The sequence below is a fragment of the Chelon labrosus genome, assembly GCF_963514085.1.
Source record: "Chelon labrosus genome assembly, chromosome: 15".
Lineage (NCBI taxonomy): Eukaryota > Metazoa > Chordata > Actinopteri > Mugiliformes > Mugilidae > Chelon > Chelon labrosus.
Genome location: NC_140348.1, coordinates 10,853,410 through 10,871,517, shown reverse-complemented (window position 1 = coordinate 10,871,517; position 18,108 = coordinate 10,853,410). Strand labels below are relative to the sequence as shown.

Here is an 18,108-nt window from a genome sequence, read left to right as displayed (position 1 = left end):
CGCCCTCATACCTTCCCCCAAAATCTGAATCAAACACACCCACCCTCTGAGAAACCAGCAGCAAGGCACTTTATTCACTTCAGATCAATGAAACAACCTTTATTGTAGAAAAAAAAAATTCAACAAGCACATAAAAGACAAAAATGAAAACATATAAATAAAATAATTCTTCCTTGGAAACCCCACATGTTCATACATTGAAAGCACTGACCAGCATGGACACGCTTATATCCATACAACAAACAGCCAACGTGATATGGATCAGTGTAGTGTGTTTATTGCCTAAAGTTAATTTTCCATCATTCCCATTCTTAGACAACTCAGGGACATTCAGATCACATTTCTGAATACAAATTTTATGCAGAATTAGGAGTGTGTAACCGTGTCCAGAATTGTACCCATGCATTTGTTCAGGCTCTACATTCTAGTGCAACGCCAAGAGTGAAAAACAGTATAGCACTGAGGCAGAACGTGTGATAATGCACTGCACAGACTGAGCATGCAACTTAAATCAGCTCTTATAAAAAAAAAAAAAAAATTATCATCACCCCAAATACCACTGCATAAACTTTTATTCCTGCCACATAACACTATCTTTAGTTTTTAATTCTAAGTTGCGAGAAGCAGAAATTGCTACTGTATGAAGTTAGAGAAAAAGAGAAAACCAGTGTGGCAGAGTGTGCCAGTTTTTCATAAAGTCCAAACAAATTAAACTGCTCAGAAAGTGGAGCATGCCATTTTACAGAGAGCGAAGAAATATTTTACAGCTCTGATTGAGTTTTATTCTTTACTATGTGTAAAAGAGACTCATTTAAGGAGCATGTGGTTTGTTAATGCAATGAATCAGACAGCTTAAAAATGTAAACTGTCCCTTTAAGGTTCATAGAGAACTGGAGGAAGGAAGATTGTCCCAACAGTCGCTACTGAAAGATAACGTCACCACAGGACTGGAGTTCATTCAGAGTGCAAAGAAAGACACATGGGAGTGACAAATGTTGTTTCAAACCATCCAACAACCTTTAAAAAAATGTTATTTGTCACAGCGATGCTAATACTGTCCAGGGGCTCGACAACCAAAACAATCTCTAGACTCAGTGACTAACAGGTGGGGGGGAAAAGAAATCAGTGTTTGTCGAGAGGGAGTGAGCCATTAGGACACGTTGTATCATCTGTGATCTGCAGCAGTGTTCTTTGGTCCTGGTGGGTCACAAGGAAGAGGAGAGAGGAGCAGGGAGGCGATGAGGAGGCTGTCTTTTTCCATCATTCAGCTTCACTTGTGCTACAAGGTCGCCGCCATTCTTGGCCTCTTTCATGGATCCACTTGTTTGATACTACAAAATAAAGGAAACAAATCATAAGCTTAGTTTATTTTTTTTTATTACTTCAGTGACGCTACAAATGTTTACCCTTCTTGTCTCACGGAGTGCGTCTGTGTTAAATTGCTTTTTAAAATTAACTTACTATAGAACTATTTTATGATACAAGATATTCACTCAGGTCTCTAGAGATGGTTTCAGGGAACTCACCCCACTTGTTGCCCACCAACACAGGACAAGCAGCATGTCGGGTGCTGTAGTCTCCCTCTCCACTGGCGAACAGATTGTACCAGAACACTGCAGTACCCTGTAGCATCCACACAAACAGGAAACACAAGTTAGCAATGCTATACACTTCTCATAAATCTCAGAGACAGCATACTTCTCCTAAGCTATGTCTGTTAAAGTGGTAGATAAATATGGTGCATGGAGACTTCACCTACTACACTTTATTATAAATTCAGCTGCAGTTATGTTAGTATACAGCCAACTGAAGTTTACATACCGCTGCTGAATAAATAAGAATCTAATAAGATTTACCTTTTGAGGCCACACTGCTGCACCAACATCTGGGAATACTGTGGCTCCACCTGCTGCTACATCACTCATCTACAACAAAAAGAGAGAGGCATAAGTCCAGCACTGACGAATAAATCTGACTTCCTAATAAGTAACACTGATTAAATGTCATGCTTTGTATGTCTTTAGTAGACTGGTTAAAATCCAATCTTTCTCCCAGTAAAAGATTGTTACTACTTATTGCATCAGCAGAGCAGGTCCAACTTAAGTGGTACTTTTGAGACGGCAAAGCCACCAACAAAACCTATAATCACCTATGACAGACAGCCAGTCCTTGATGTATTCACACTGAGCTCTGCTACTTCACTGATAAGTGTGAGACACATGCAGCTTTTCTGCCTGCCGTGATTTCACTCAAGTCTATGTGGGTTGAATTCATTTTATTAGACATCTGTATTATAATAAAAACCTAACGAGATTACTTCAGCCGTTTCATTTAATCATACAAGTAATTATGTCCAAGACCCCACGTAATTTATCAGGAGCTTTTGCTTTCAGATCACTTAAAAATAATGGTACTTATGTAGTATAATAAAAGTCCAATACTTTCCTTTGTTAAAGTAAGGAGAACTTATTTTTTGCTTAAATAGAACTGAACACAAATGTTTTAAAATTTCTTAAGTGAAAAAATATAACACATTCATCTTATTATAGCTTAATATGTTTTATAATAAAGGTAAATATTTAAATCCATGACTCCATGGCTGCCCCAAAACTATTTTCTACACATAGTTCATTGTAAGATATTCTGTATTTTTGGAAATATTAGGATGTGAGATTTAACCATCAACACAACATACAGTTAATTTGGCCAAAGGTTAATTTATAGTTGGTCTTTAGATGTGTTTAGAAGGCGTTTACTCACATAGAAGAGCCACGTTGCTATGCGATTCCCAGTGCCCAGCTCTTTAAAGGCATCTGGCTCATCTTTCTGGACAGAGACAACAGACACCGGGTTTAACGTCCCGTCATATCAACACCACTGCACATTCACAGAAATAAATGGTAAAGATCGTACCCTTCCGAAGTCAAAGTGAGGTTCGTATTGACCTCCAACGCCATAATTTGCCACCTACAGACAAATAAGATATAAAGTAAGCAAAAATATGCGACTCCAGACACATACAAAGGCTTCCCACAAATTTCCAATAACTAACCTGCAGCTCTTCTGCAGTGTCCATCTCCAGCCCTGTGAGATCTTCAATCCTCTGGTTGATCTTATCAATCATTGGATCTTCATAACCAGTGAGCCAAGCACTGGAATACAGGAAGGAAAGGACAACAATTGAGAAAGAAGAGACTAATGCTATAAAGCATCTCAGCAAGAAAAACACATTTGTCCACTAGATGGCAGAAAATCTTTCTCTGGCAAAAGACGACTGAGAGACAGAAGCATCATGCTAGAAAAAAAAAAAACATGCAGCAAAAAGCTCATTAAGAAAGCTGTGCATTACAGTCACATGGCAGAAAAAGGGAAGTAGATGTGTGAAGAAAATCAGAAACAGGAACAGCCCAAGATTTAGAATCTCCAATCAGCTGAGGGTTACAGGGTTGAGGATATTTCAACAGTTTGGTTGAGAGCCACAAAGAAATATTTTCACCGTTTGAACTTTCTTGACAATAGTCACCTTTCATACTCACTCCCACACCAGTCTCTGAGAAGGCCCTCGATAAATAAGCTCTTGACTGAGCAGTAAACTTTTTGTTCTGGTGAACAATTAAAGCATTATAAAACTCTACTTTTGTAAACCAGATCATAAAGTTTAAATAAAACTAAAACTAAAAAGCCGCAGTACCCAAATAACAAAACTGTCCAGCCAGTTTATATGAAGCTGCAAATTATATAAAGCCGTGATTGCATCAGACAGAATAAATTCCAACACGAATTTAGGGGATTTTTTTAAGACACTGCAAAGCTAGAGAGATAACGCCTACCCCCAACTGCCTCATGGGAGGGTTTCTCTGAATTTCCCCACTTTACTTGTGTCTGAGCGAGAGAGAGCGAAAGGTGAGTCATCCTTTTTTATTTGGAGTTTGTGCATATGACGGGTTATACTTTTGCAGGGACGTTAAATAAAATGTGAGCCAAAGCATTCTTTCCTCAAGTGTCTTGCAGCCAGTTCAAAGGGAGGTCAGAGCGTTGCGAGTTCCTCCATCTGTCTCTGGTTCCTCAATCACCGACGTTCACTGAATTTGGGGAAGACATGCTAGCTACCACGTAGACGTACGCCAGCATCAAAGGAACGCCACACCCGTACGCCCACATCCACACGCATGCACATTAATTACCAAGAACAGTAAAACCAAAGAGACTGGTGGATTTTGGAGGGCTGCTAGGCCTGCTATTTATAGGGTGAGAACGGTGAGCAATGCATCTATAAAAGTTTAGAGGACTATCCATGTATTTGAACATATTGTATGCATCCAGACTCAGGCCTTGTCTTATTGTCTTAATATCTCTCGCTGATATGGAAGTTGAAAAAGCACAGTAGAACCGCAGCAGCATAAAGACATGATAACAGAAATGTGATTTAAAAAAACAAAATGATGGAAAGCACAATTGGGAATACAGAGCGCTCAAGACCTTAAATAACCTGATTATCTATACTGTTAAGTTCCATGAAAAGGCCTAAATCAACCTTGTACTGCTAGTGTAGCTAAACCTTTTCATTTATTCAGATCATGTTTCTGCCACTTCAAAGAGGATGAAAGATGAAGTTTGATGAGGAGCTGGGGAAGGCACGGAGGCCCTCCTAGTGACCTGTGACCCCTTACCTCTTGGAGACTCTGTATTGAGCTGTGGTAAGTTTCCCAGTTTGGGGGTCATGCACCGTGGCTCGCCTTAACTACAGTAGTTCCCGCAGCACGGACAAGGACACGGAGGTTGAAGAAAAGTCAAAGGGACACGACACACACAGGTGGAGGGGTGGAAAAGCAAGAGGAGCAGAGAGGGAGAGAAAAGAAAAGCAGATCCGGTCACTAGTTGACAATGTTATTCTTAAGAAGGACCAGGGTGTTCCATGAGGCAGTGCCAGAACCCAAATGTACCAGTGAATTAACGACTGCCTCCGACACACCGTCTGGTTCACAAAAGCAGGCACGTTAATATCAACTAGCAGGAAAGAGTAACACATTTTCACCTCCTCTATTTTCCCGTGTTACCTTTCTAAAGCAGACTCCTGAGCAGAAACATATTCATGGAAGATCCTCAGAAAACAACCATGTCCCTTTTTGTTTTATTTTCAAAAAAGTAAATATCAATTAGCTTAAAGACTGCATTTTTTCTTATCTTTTTTCATTTCCGTGTCATTTGGGAACATTTGTATAAAACCTGTTATATGCAGAAGAGGTATTGTTTTTATATGGTGTGTCAATCTCTGCTGGACCCTGTGCTTCAGCTCAAGAGCCTTTAAGCTTTGGAGAGGTGGACAAATTGAGCCACAGATAGGAGTACAGAGGGGAAACAGGATGAGTTATTGAGGGGGAAAGGAGGAGAAAATCCCACTTTCTCCTCATCAGCTCTGTCTTGGCAGCTCCTGTCTCTCTCTTACCTTTTGCTGATCCTGTAAGGAGCTGTCTCCAGCACTCCTGTGATGGGGTTGGAGATGGTTGCCCTGCGTAGCTGTGAAGCCAGGGACATCATTTACCCACACACAGATGCGCAATGCCCGTGTGTCTCTCTAACTACCAGCATCACAGCTTAGACCAACCCACCCCTTAATACACTAAACCCAATATCAGCTCATAAACTATAATTTGAAATATCTAATCAGAAATACTTACTCGTGGTTTTGCCAGTTGCTTGACTCTCTCAATTTCTGCATCAGAGATGATGCCAATGTAGCGAACAATGTAAGGGCGGTCCCACTCATCTTGCTGCTTGACAGGTGCCAGTACGTACATAGGGTTGTGATTGTTGTCATAGTAACGACAAAAGAGACGGCTTTGCCTGCGGGGTGTCTGTGGGGTGATTGAGAGAAAAAGGCACACAGAGTTAAGACTGAGTTTCTGAGTGAGCAATAGTGTTGTTGTGTATCTTCTTTTTGTTCCTCACCAGTCTGATACCCTCCCCACGGCAAAGCATCTCATACTTCTTCCTCTCTGGGATCAGGGAAAACGTCTTTTTGGACTTCTTCGTCCTCTTTTTAGGCGTGTCTGCTTTCTCTTTCGTCTTCTCTTTTTCAGTTTCCTCTTCTGCGGCCTTTTTCTGCTTCTCCAGCTGGAACTCAAAGTACTTCAGGTTGCCATTGGCGCGCTGGTGCTCTGGGTCTGGAAATGAGAGCCAGACAGAAATAATAGGAGTGATCGCAAATAGTGATGACTGCTGCAATGTCGCCTAAAACTATCACACGGCCTGCAATCAAAATAACTGAGCTTCCAGTGTGATATAATTATGTGCTATTTATTCAGCCTGACCTTTTCCAGTTCTGAGAAACAAGATGTACAAAAGGGACGCATTAATTCAGGGGCTCTTCTGGAGGAAGCGTGCGACAATAAGGTCACCATCATCAGCTTTTGTGCTGATGTGCATGAAGCTTTGCATGTGAACATATCAGGAACATAGGCACACCGGTTTGCTCAGTGTCTGTTATCATTTCAGTATAAAATAATTAGGTTTTTATGCTGAATGCTTTTTATGATGAACTGCAACTAATTTAGTGTAACAACGCTACAAGGTAGAGTTCACTCAGTGAACTGTGGACGATTTAGAGAACTTGCTTTTTGTTTTCTCCCTGCAATCAACTGATTAGTTCAAGTGTAGGTAGGATTTCAGTCCAGCTACATTTTCTGCGGTTGACTGCAGCCCTACAAAACTAGCTGTTGTGATATAATCTAACTGGCTGTAGTTTACAGAGTTTAATAATCATTCACAGAGAAATGAACAAAACAGAAAACAAGTCACGATTACCCTCACCACTGCTTATCTTCAGATCTCTACAATCAAGACATACAGTACATGTAGAGCATTGACACAAAGGTCTATGCGATCAGCAATAGCAGGTCTTTTTCTAGATACTGTAGACAGAAGGAGCGCTACACACTCACACTGTACATGTGTACAAAGATAACAACATGCATCTAAAAACTTCAAATCAACTTTCAGTGAGATATGAATCACACCAGCATCTGACTGAGGGTGCTAAAAGTGGCGTACTATCTTCAGACCTGAAATGGCATGAATGTTTTGGTGCAGCTATGATAACAGTCTGAGGTGTTTATGCCTGTGCAGTTTAGAAATGCTGACCTTTATCTCACCTCTGTAGGGTTATACTGTATGTCATTCATTTCAAACCTAGATACTTAATCATGATGTGTTCTAAACAAAATACAGTAATTTATGTGAAAACACATGTCTATGTGACGTTATTTATCTTAAACAGATATAGAGTCCATAATATGCCTCTCGTGTCATCTTAATTCTTCAGAGTGTGTAGGGACTCACCCAGTTCGAGCAGCTTTTTGGTGTATTCCAGCGCACGCTCTATCTCCCCCTGCTGGTAGATGGCGTAGCTGAGGTAGTCGAGAAGGGTCACCTTATCTAAAGTGGACTCCTCTCCCTGATCAAGCTGTTTCAGGGCCTGGGCCATCCACAGCTCAGTGTGGTAGTAATCCACATCAGAGTAGGCAATTTTCCCCAGCTCGTAACAGTCCTCCACTGTCATGTGGCTCTTGTGCTTCACGCCTAGTGAAAATACAGGAATGGAATATTAGCATGGAAGACATTTGGACACTCTTTATTATAAAGCAAATAACCCAGAAACCAAGAACACTGGCCAGACATTCATTGTGAATTTAATGGCATTTAGTATGTTGTTGTTTGTACGTTTCACAGGCCTCTGAAGATGCAGCCTTTGTTTTGTTTTATGTGCACTGATTAGAGACGTTACCGGGTAGATCTCCCGTAGAGATGGTGTTGGCATCCAGTCTGTACGTGTCTTGTAACCTGAGGAGAGCTTTGGCAGCACCAGTCTGGTCCTCATCTGTGGGGAAATGCTGTCTCTGGATGGTCAGGTTGGAAATGAATCCTAAGAAAGACAGACAAGACAGGAGGGACGAAGATATAGCATCAAAGACTCTCTCTTAATGTTTAATGAGACTACTTGGTGTCACTCTGAGTGTAAGAAATGTAGCAATGTGAACTGGACGAGCAATGTTATCTTCTACTTGCTACTAAATATACCATAGTTGAATGTGCAGAGGTCTCATATTTGGCTTTTTGCTTTGCTTTAACAATACACAAACAACACACAACCCTACACTTGTCTCTTTGACCAAAATCAGTTCCAAGATCAGTAAATCCTGGAAAATATGAAGACAGCCCTGAAGCAGTCAAAGGACAGAAGCTCATCCCAGAGATACAGACTGATTATATTTGAATTATTTCTTGTGATTCCCTAAATCACACTTAATATAGCACCTGGGAAACCCAACCCCAAAGACAGTAATTGGCATACTATAATATAATATGTCGTCTTCATCCTTACCATCAGTGGTGTCACTGAGCACAAGACTCTCCAGGTTCCCCCACTCCGTGTTCAACCTCTTCATCAGCTTGAAGGCATTCACAGGGTGTCCCAGGAAGCCTTCAGGGTCCTGTGTGGCTGTGGCTGTCAATGAGTCCAACTTATCAGCCCACCTATTAAAAAGATGGTAGCAGTGAGTAATTATAAAATCAATGCATCATTAAGAAGGGCTTAGTACAGGTGCATACTTACAGTATGCGTCTCGTATTTATGCCTGTAATACGAATTCATACGCACAAACTGACCTTTTGACCTGCTCTAGTTTGTTCTCCTCTGCTCTGATGTAATCCTTCAGAGACGTGACAAGGTCTTTTTCTGTGTATAACAGATCAGTCATCTGGCCTGAGGGACACAAAGCCAAGACACTCAATACAAAACATAGAAACAATCAATACCACTGTAATTCAATTACACAGAAAATGGTTAAGATCCTGAAATATCATTACACGTTTGGCTTTCTTGTGTGCACTAAAAAAAAAAAAAAAACATTTGTAGTGAGGTAAATTTTACAGCTCGAGTATGGATTACCTATGGAGGTGAAGAAGTCGTTGTGGGCTGAGAGTGACTGCAGGCAGCTCAGCAACAATAAACACAAACACGGCAGCTCCATCCTGAAAAAGAAGGTCAGATTAAATAATATTCTCTTAGATTTAATGTTAGTTTGAATCAACCGATAACTCAACATGAAGGTTAATCAGAGAATGTGCTTGTGTTTTACATGGATAGACTGCTGCAAATGACCTCTCACACTTTGGTCTCTGATGACATCTGAAATATTCTCAGCTGGAGCTGGACATCAGGTAACGTTACTCCTACAGTATGTTTCCTTAAACTCAGCCATCCAAACGATTCCTCCGTCCCTACTGAGAAACCAGGATGCCTCTGTGTTGTCAGCATACGTTAAATTACAAGGTGACAGATACTAAAAGCTCCTTTTTGAAATTTAATGTCTACTATTTGTGCTCACAGACGCAGAGGCTAAAAAGAAAAACAGACAGATCAAAGTAAAAACTTTGAGAATCCTCTTAATCCTCTTAGAAGTGCAGCTTTGCAACCACCACATAAAGCCTAATATAGGTCTGTGGTTGATGTCACTGCGTCTGGTTTAGCTCTGGAGTTTGGCACAGTCACGAATCCTAGAAGGCTTCTGGTCTGTGACGAGTGGCACTGTGATTTTTCCACCCGTACGGACACAAATTAGAAAAGGACAAAGATTAAACTGCACTATTTAACATTTTAATACACGTACCAAGTACATCGGGAAGAAGTGTGAGAATTTGGCTTTTAAAAAAATCCTGTATTTAGACACCTGTACCTGATCTACTCTAAATATTAATCTAACATTATTGAGGTACCCTGCTAACACGCTAACAAGCAAATGTGAAAATCTACTCCAACCTGAAAATCGCTGGCTGCTTGTACTGTACATTGTGAATGCAATGAAGAGCTGGAAGAAACTGGTGGAAAGGAATGACTCCAAAAGAATCAAAATTTCTCCAAATTAAACAACATCAGCCCGCAGCTGAACCTTCAGGTCTGTTCATTAATGGATGTCGTCTAGCCAGGTCGTTTGGTCTGTAACAAATACAGATTAACTACAACCTTAAGAAGTGTTCTCATATATTATAAAATGTGAATACACTCACTTGCCAAAACATCAGATACGCCACTGAAAAGAAAGCATTGTAATTTAACAGTCCTGCATTAAACGCCCCTTTGTAATGTTCAATTTACGTTCAAACAACATAAGAAAGGCAGTACTTCAACTGTATGATCATTTTAGAGGATGTGGTTTGTGACGCAGTTAAACTGCATTGAATTAAACACAAAAGTCTTTTTGTTGTTTAGCCTAGTCCTCTGCCTAAAATAGGGGTGTCAGAATAATAGAAACATGTGTCGGTGCAACACAACACAATTCAACAGCGATACAAACCACAGCCTCCAAAATGTTAAAACAGCTCTCAGCTATTTCAAACAAATCCTTAATACCACCCCCTCATGGAGCAAAGATTCACTGCAAGAATGTAGTATTCGAATGCTCTTGTTTTCACTTGTGTACCTCTTGAACCGGTAACTAAGTGTACAGACAAGAAAGGTGAGCCGAGCACAAGTCCTTTCTTGTAAATGTCAGAATCCATAAACTTCCAGCACTTTGGTTGTTTTGTTTAAAAGCGCTATAAACTTGTTTATATGCTACTCATGCTCAGTAGTACTGTACTGACATTGGATTGTGGGGAAAGGTGCTCTGGGACATAGTCTTTCAAACTTTCTGGATCGTATTAAAGCAGAATCTAATAGTGCTGCTTTGTCTCTTGGTCAGGATGCTTTTGTAAAAGAGGTCAATGAGACTTTTCCTGATTAAATTAAGGTTATAACAACATAGCATGCACATACAGAAATGGAAACTTAAAATGTATAAGTGTATGTGCTCTGAATCTACTCCAGATGCTACAAACATGTACATACACATAGTGGGCAAAGTAAAGGTCAGGAATGAAACCTGCTTATATGCAGTTTCATGCTTTCAGCGGAAAGCCGACAACGGGCTCAGGCAGGTTTCAACGGCGTGTGCCACAAGTGCAAGCCTTCCTTGAAAGTGAAAGAAAGAAAGAACGACTACATTTGGGATTTCAATTTAGGTCAGCTGAAGCAGCAGCAGCAGCAGCAGGGGTGAGGAAGGGAAGTTTTCCCAATTCAGACTGTGTGAAAAAAATCCTTCCAAATTTATTCAGTTAAAACAAACTAAAGCTGCCTGCAATAGAAACATGTCTGAGTAACGCAAAACAAGACGCGGCTTACCATTACAGCAAACATTTCCAGAGTCTGTGGTGCCACTCCGTCCAAAATACCATAAATATGGCTCTTCCACTTTCCAGGATAAAATCTCGAATTACTGTAATCATTGTAATGACACAACAACAGCTGCAGTGTCTCTCCTGTAACAATGATGTAGTGGTGCCATGTCAAGATCAAAGCTGCACATTCGACCATTATAATTTCGATCCACGTGTCATGCCACACGTGAGACTGAGTGGCAGTGAGAGTTCTCATCTGCGTACGTGATTGTATACGACACGTAAAGACTCCAAAATGTTCCAGAAAAACTATTTAACCTTCAACCTGCCAGACACTTGTTGAGACGGTTCAGTTAAAGAAGTCTCAGAAAGCTATTTTACATATTTGCCTTCAAGTAGTCGGCTGATATGTTAACCTCTCTGAGTTTTGTTCAGACGTGTATGTAGGTGGGAGTTTTATGTCACATCTTGTTAAGTATTTGAAAAGAGAGTATATTACAGCGATCACATCACCAAGAAGTACAGACCTTAAGGAACTCCTATAATATGTGTCAACGCACTCTGAATGCTGTTATCTGATGAAGGAATTTACCACAGTATTACTCTCCCTCAGCGTGCCTCGTCACTTCCACTATTCCCTACTTTTCCTAGAAGACTTTCAGTGGTAGGTTTTTAATGTGAAGTAAGAGCAAACCTGAAACCAGATAAATACACCAGTGGAATAAGCATCGACATCTATTCTTATGATAAAGTCTTTATTTCATTCTTCTAGAATAAATGAGAAATAAATGAACCTTTGCATGACCTAGTTTTCAAAAGTGCAAATTTCTTTTTTAGGCCCATGTACAAAGGTATTGTGGAAATTGCAAGGATTAATATTTATTGTGCATAAATATACCAGACTTTCAACCTGTACATATATATCTATGTATACAGCTTCCAGTATTTTTGCAGCATCTTATAGTGTTTTGTTCTTCATACTCTTGTTTGTATTACTCCAAATTTGTCACATTTTTGTAAACTACAATGAAACTTTTTTTTCCCTTATGGGGGATCAATCAAAGTACATCTTATCTCTTATTTTTCTTATGTTCAAACTGAAAGTGAACGTCATTTTGGTGCAGATGGGAATCCAGAAATTACATTTTTATAGAGATTTTGTGGACACAGCAAATTCAAGGATACTTAAATAATGAATTAAGAGTGCATAATGATAATTGAGCTTCCAGTGGGTTCAAATCAATAAATAAGGATGCATAAAATACTCTTTAACCCATCCATAAACTTTGCATGACTCCAGAATATTCTACAGCAATCACAAATACTATAGATCCCACCAGGCCTAATAAACGTAGCATCATTAAGTGTTACAATGTTGTTTTGAACAAATGTAAAGCTGTCCCTGCCTATAAGTATCGTGTTTAAGTAGAAATCACAAGTGCCTGTTCCAGATTTTTCTAGGAGTGAGGCTATAGAGTGAGACAGTACAGGATGTGGATGGAAGAGGACTACTGCCACGTCTTCGCCCCTCCCCACCGGGGGAAACTCATGCGAGAACCGCACACTGTCCAATGGAGGCGGATTTTACCTGCAGCAACCCTTCAATAAACCCTGAAAACTGGGACAGGCAGCAGAGAGGCTTTGACTGTCATGAAGGCTGCTGGTGTGTTGGTTTGTTTACTGCTAAACTAGGTCAGAGTTGCATTTAAATGGCCAACAAGACAATATAACTTCAGTGTGACTAATATATATTAGCTTTAATACCAATAAGTGTGGCTATAACGCTGTATAACTGCAGTGTGTTTTATTAATTAATATTTATTTTAACAAACTAAACATACAGATGCTAAATGAGTTAATACAGTGCAAGTGAACGCAGCATCACCAAACGCTCCATTGCACTGGAATGTCATAATATTGAAGCTAATTTATTTTATTTTTTTTAACAATACTTCTGACTCAGACTAGCTAGAGTATGCCAATTTGACCAACTTTTCCAAATTTTAGCCCAGCCTTATATTATTTGCAGGAACCGAGAAAAAACAGTTGAAGTTTTGTCCAAGTTAAGCTAGTTTTCTGTTAGCTTAGCAAGCTTAACGCTTGAATAGTAGTTTCTAATGGTCTCTGCCGTTAACAGCAAAAACAGACCAAAAGACCGGAGGCAGGCATGATAGCGACCTGAAACTGACACGTGTGGTCTAGGCAAGCTAGATTTTCTTATCTCGCCCGAGTCGGGAGGCCGTGTTTACCTAATCCAGAGCATCCTGCAGAAGAAATGTGTCCGTAGTGGTCCTGTGAACCTCGGCTCAGACCGCCTGCCTCGGTGAGGGTAAGGAGATGGATCCGGTGCTTCGTCCTGGTCCTATCTGGGGTGTATCGGCGCACTGCTGGCCATCTGGTGGTAAGGGCTGGATTTATACAGAAAAAAAAGTCCGAATGCTTACGTGCAGACTCTCACATGCATGCAGACAGAAAGTTTGGGGGCTGTCTTTCCTAAAACAAAAAAAAAAATGCTAGGAGGGGAGGTGTCTACAGTTGCCTTGACCCGAGCACGGATGAGTAGGTTTTGGGGAGAATATGCAGAAATTGGTCTCAATCTGCCACGTGTTGAAAATGCACAGCTTTTTTTGTGCTTTATTCTTTTCACTCTTACCCTTTCCAGGCTGTCCATACATATAAAAATCACACTTTTTTTTTTACTCATATTTTCACTTGGACAAGGCGTGTATATTTTAGGCTGTGTATATCTACTGTGTAGGTTTGCAAAGTTTAATTTGCCCTAAAGAAAACTATTTTGCACCATCTCCCACACACATTCCAGAAAATTCCTTCCTCCCAACTAAAAAGTGTGAGTGGAGGGAGGGAATTCCTGCTGCAGCAACAGGGTGGAGCTAAGTGTGTGTGGAGAAGCGCAGTGTATCTTAGCAGGCATGCCCTTTAAACACTACGGGCTGGATATGTCTGTGATAAACACTGCAAACCTTCATTAATTACGGAAGCGTATTGCTGCCACACTGTAGAAAAAAAAAAAAGGCTCAATATTATGTAATTACATGAAAGTTTCTTGTTATAACATGATATTTTTCACGTTTTAACAAGATAAGTATCACGTTATTAACGTGATAATTTCATGTAAAAACGTGAAAATATTTTATCTTGAAATAACATGATATTTTCACGTTATAACATGAAAATATCATTATCATGAAATAACGTGATAATTTCATGAAATATCATGATAATTTCATGTAATAACGTGATACTTATCTTGTTAAAACGTGAAAAATATCATGTTATAACAAGAAACTTTCATGTAATTACATAATATTGAGCCTTTTTTTTTCTCTACAGTGTGGCAGCAATACGCTTCCGTAATTAATCATGCCTCCTCAGACTATATCATTTTATGATACAACACAATTCAAGAAAATGAATCAAAATGAAATAAATACACTTTATTAATGTACATGTTCTATCAGCTATCATCAAGCAAAATGTCATAACGGCGAGTATATTGTACTGAGTCATCCATAATTAAACATCTGTATGTTATTGAGGCATAGCTCAAGAAACACTGATGGTGAAACAAGATTAATGTGTGAGGGTGGGTGGGGTGAGTCTTTGAGAGTCTTTCTTGCAAGTACAAATCCTGTTAATTCATTCTCAGCTCATCTTCCCAATTGCAAACTGGAGAAATAAATATATAATACACTTTCTCTTAATGTGAAATGTAGAAAAAAAAAAATCAAGTGTTTCCGTTTTTCCTCCAGTCATCGGCGAATGTCGTCCAGGGACGTGAGTCGTCTCCCAAACAGCTGCTCCTCGTAGGTGAGCAGCTGACGCAGGAAGTTCACGTTGGGTGCTGTGCATGCCCTCCTCTCCTTCAGCCAACGCAGGGCATGAAGCAGCGACCAGCGCCGGTGCTGCATGAGGAAGGCCAGCGTCAGTGCCGAGCTGCGACTTCTGCCCATGCTGCAGTGGACCAGGACGCGGCCGGCAGGCTCGGCCTTCAGTGCCGCATTAATGAACCTGGATGCCAGCGGCAGAGCCTCCACCAGGTCCTGTTGGGCGTCATCACTAAGACGCAGCCTCAGGTAGCACACTGTGTTGGGGAAAGCATCGGGGCAGTTGGCAGTGGCATTGACCACATGTGTGATGTGTAGATTCTTGATGATGCGGTAGTCAGAGGCCTGGGAGGCTGAGCCCTGGTAGAGAGCTCCTTCCAGGATTTCTGAGGGGTAGATGGTGAGAGTGTGCCTCTCAGGTTCAAGCAGGACCATACGTGGGGTACAGAGGAAAGAGTAGAGGGAGTGGAAGGCTGAGAATCCCCCAAGCAGGATGACAGGGTCCATTCCCAAAGCGCTGAGTTGGAAAAAGCAGCGCTGGAGGTCTGGGGAGTCTGCCCTGGCCTTTACACTGCCCACTGGAATATGTACAGAAAGACAGAGAAACAATCAAAGTAGCAGAACAGACACTGCAAGAAGAAATCAGTACAATCCAAACAGACAAGTTGACTTCCCTAAGACAGTTTATAGCTCTGCTAGTGGCTCGGTGAGTCTGAACAGTGGTGCTTTGAGCAAATACTGTATCTTATATCAACATGCAAACATACCCTACCAATGCTAACATTGAGGTAGCACAGCATAAAACGGATACTGATGGGAATTCATCCTTAGTAATTCACAAACCAAAATACATAATGGTCAAAATGAATGTTTGATCTGATGATTAAAAATTAATCACCAAATGTATTCTGATTCATCTCTCCAAGTGTGACATGATTATCTGAATGAAATTTCATGAAAATCTACCTCAGACAATTCAGTAAAATCTTGAGACCGTGAATGTCTGCCAAAACTTTAACAGTTGTTCAGATATTTCCATCTGCGGTGCACCAGCCCAGCTGTGCTATATTTCTCAAAGCGTACGTGTGTGCCCAAAAGGCTGACTGTGGATTGCTGACCTGGGCTGCATCCCTCTTCTGCATACAGCAGAATTATAGAATACTTCTGCAGCTCTATGCAGCTGATCAGACAGCCCAGTTCAGGGTGGATCACCGTCACAGCGGCCCGCGCTGTCACCACGTGACTGTCCTTGTACCTAGAAACACACAATTATTCATAATATGGATCATTGTGATTGACTAGGAGTTCTTCAGTTACTGATTGTATTACTGATTGGCATTTTTCTGCTGAAACAGGAGTCAGTAGTGCACTTTTTGGGGGACTACTTTCAGAAGAGGATTAACACATTTGATGATTTTTGAAAAGTTAAATAAACTGCAGCTTGTAGCTTACTTTCATCAACAAACCTATCTAGACCCAAAAAACTGTGCCTCCTACATCCTTTCTAAGATCGACTGAAAAGGAAATAATCTTTGCTGGACTTTTGTTAATCCAGGATACACAAAGTCGTGCACAGACGTCAACAATAAATGCTATCTTTACGAAGTTTGTTGAGATAAATGTGTTGATCTTAAGCTGTTATCTTCTGTTGTTTGGTTTTATTGGGTTTACCTGCTAGATATACTGTACAGATAGCAACACCCACCTCTCTGCAGTGCGACAGTCCAGGATGAGCATATAGTAGGGGTCATACAAGGCGGGCTGGCCTTCCTCAGCGTTCAGCAGGTTGTACACTTGCTGCGGGGTGATATAGCCTCGCTCTACACAGGCTGTTTCTGGAAGGGCAGGAACTAGAGCCTCCTCTGGCTCGCACACTGCTTGCAGGCACAAGAAATACAAAGAGTACAGCGTGTGTGTATTTGGGTGAGTGACGTATTAGAAGTAAAAATACACCCTTTACCTTTGTTTGAGGCAGGTATGATGGAGGAATGGTCGCTATCTGTGCTATTGACCTCTCTGTCAGAGATGCTGCTCACGGTTTGGAACGTGCTGACAGGCTCTCTGGAGGCCGCTTTACAACTGTTATTCACTCTGACATGAACAAAGAGGCGCACACACACAGAGCTTTGCCATCTCCAGGTAGTAACAAAGCAGTATTACAAGAGACTAAACACAAAACCAACTCACAAATATTTTAAATTCAGAAAAAAATAAAAACTGCCGAAATATTTACCTGGACAGTACAATGCCCATCTCGTTTAAGTCATTTGGCAGATGCATCAGCTGTTCCCACCAGCCCTTCATTAGAAGAACATGCTACAAAAAACAAAAAATATTGTTAAAAGTGTTGAAGAATCCTTTCGCAAATAGTCAGACAAGAAGTAATAAGATAAAAAAAAAAAAAAGGTAAATAACCCACTAAGCACGATTTATTGGTGCTGTGATTCTCGCTCAGCCCTGCTTCTGCCTTGCACTTAATTTAGCCGGTGGTCTTGGAAACACAGCAATGGTTAAGTGCTCTAGAGGGCCACACAGTAGCTGGCTGTGACAGGTGACGGAGGAGAGACCTAGAAAGTCCTACTTCACCCAAATTAACTTCCAATAGTCACACTGAGCACCATCATTTTTTCCAGGACAAGGTTTTAAGCTAGCTCTGAAGAACGTACAGAAATTAGGTCAGTGTTTAGATAACAGAAAGAATGAGGGAGGATACCCATACTAGGGTACTATTTACCTAGAGATTAAACTATTTTTAATGCCTGTATTGATGGTTAATAATGAGAAAAAAGGGAAAATGCTTTTTTCTTGTAAGCCATTTTTAGCACTCAAAAAGACTAGATGGAGACAAAAGGGATAATGCAGCACAAAAAAAACAGGCAATGCGAAGGGACTGCAACAGACATATCCAACCAACAGCTGTTAAGATCTGAGAAATATAATAACAGAGCTATTAATAATGCTTAAATCCTAATTCCTGTGTGGACTGTGTCCATCATAAGCATCCTGCAAAAGATTTAAGATAAGTTTTGAGTCTTACTGTTCGTATCAG

The 18,108-nt window shown here is 40.7% G+C and overlaps 2 protein-coding genes across 3 annotated transcripts; both read right to left on the bottom strand.

Moving 5' to 3' along the window:
* Window positions 1-44: 44 nt before the first annotated feature.
* p4ha1b (prolyl 4-hydroxylase, alpha polypeptide I b) lies at window positions 45-13,668 on the bottom strand. 2 transcript variants are annotated; one of them, XM_084562261.1, is made up of 15 exons: window positions 13,464-13,668; window positions 8,948-9,030; window positions 8,665-8,761; window positions 8,381-8,532; window positions 7,784-7,921; window positions 7,339-7,578; window positions 5,950-6,164; window positions 5,679-5,855; window positions 5,447-5,517; window positions 3,053-3,152; window positions 2,914-2,967; window positions 2,761-2,826; window positions 1,857-1,925; window positions 1,527-1,623; window positions 45-1,331 (listed from the first exon to the last, which is right to left on the bottom strand). In XM_084562261.1, exons 1-15 carry the CDS (start codon window positions 13,475-13,477, stop codon window positions 1,261-1,263), a joined length of 1,644 nt encoding a protein of 547 aa, XP_084418387.1. In that variant the 5' UTR covers window positions 13,478-13,668; the 3' UTR covers window positions 45-1,260. The 2 variants fall into 2 exon arrangements, with proteins under 2 accessions (XP_084418387.1, XP_084418388.1); XM_084562262.1 differs by lacking the exon at window positions 5,447-5,517 and adding an exon at window positions 4,671-4,741.
* Window positions 13,669-14,984: 1,316 nt separating this feature from the next.
* On the bottom strand, window positions 14,985-17,363 carry LOC311500026 (serine/threonine/tyrosine-interacting-like protein 1; the record flags this gene model as incomplete). Its single annotated transcript, XM_084561204.1, has 5 exons — window positions 14,985-15,637; window positions 16,178-16,314; window positions 16,765-16,936; window positions 17,020-17,150; window positions 17,293-17,363. 5 exons carry the CDS (start codon window positions 17,361-17,363, stop codon window positions 14,985-14,987), a joined length of 1,164 nt encoding a protein of 387 aa, XP_084417330.1.
* Window positions 17,364-18,108: the final 745 nt, after the last annotated feature.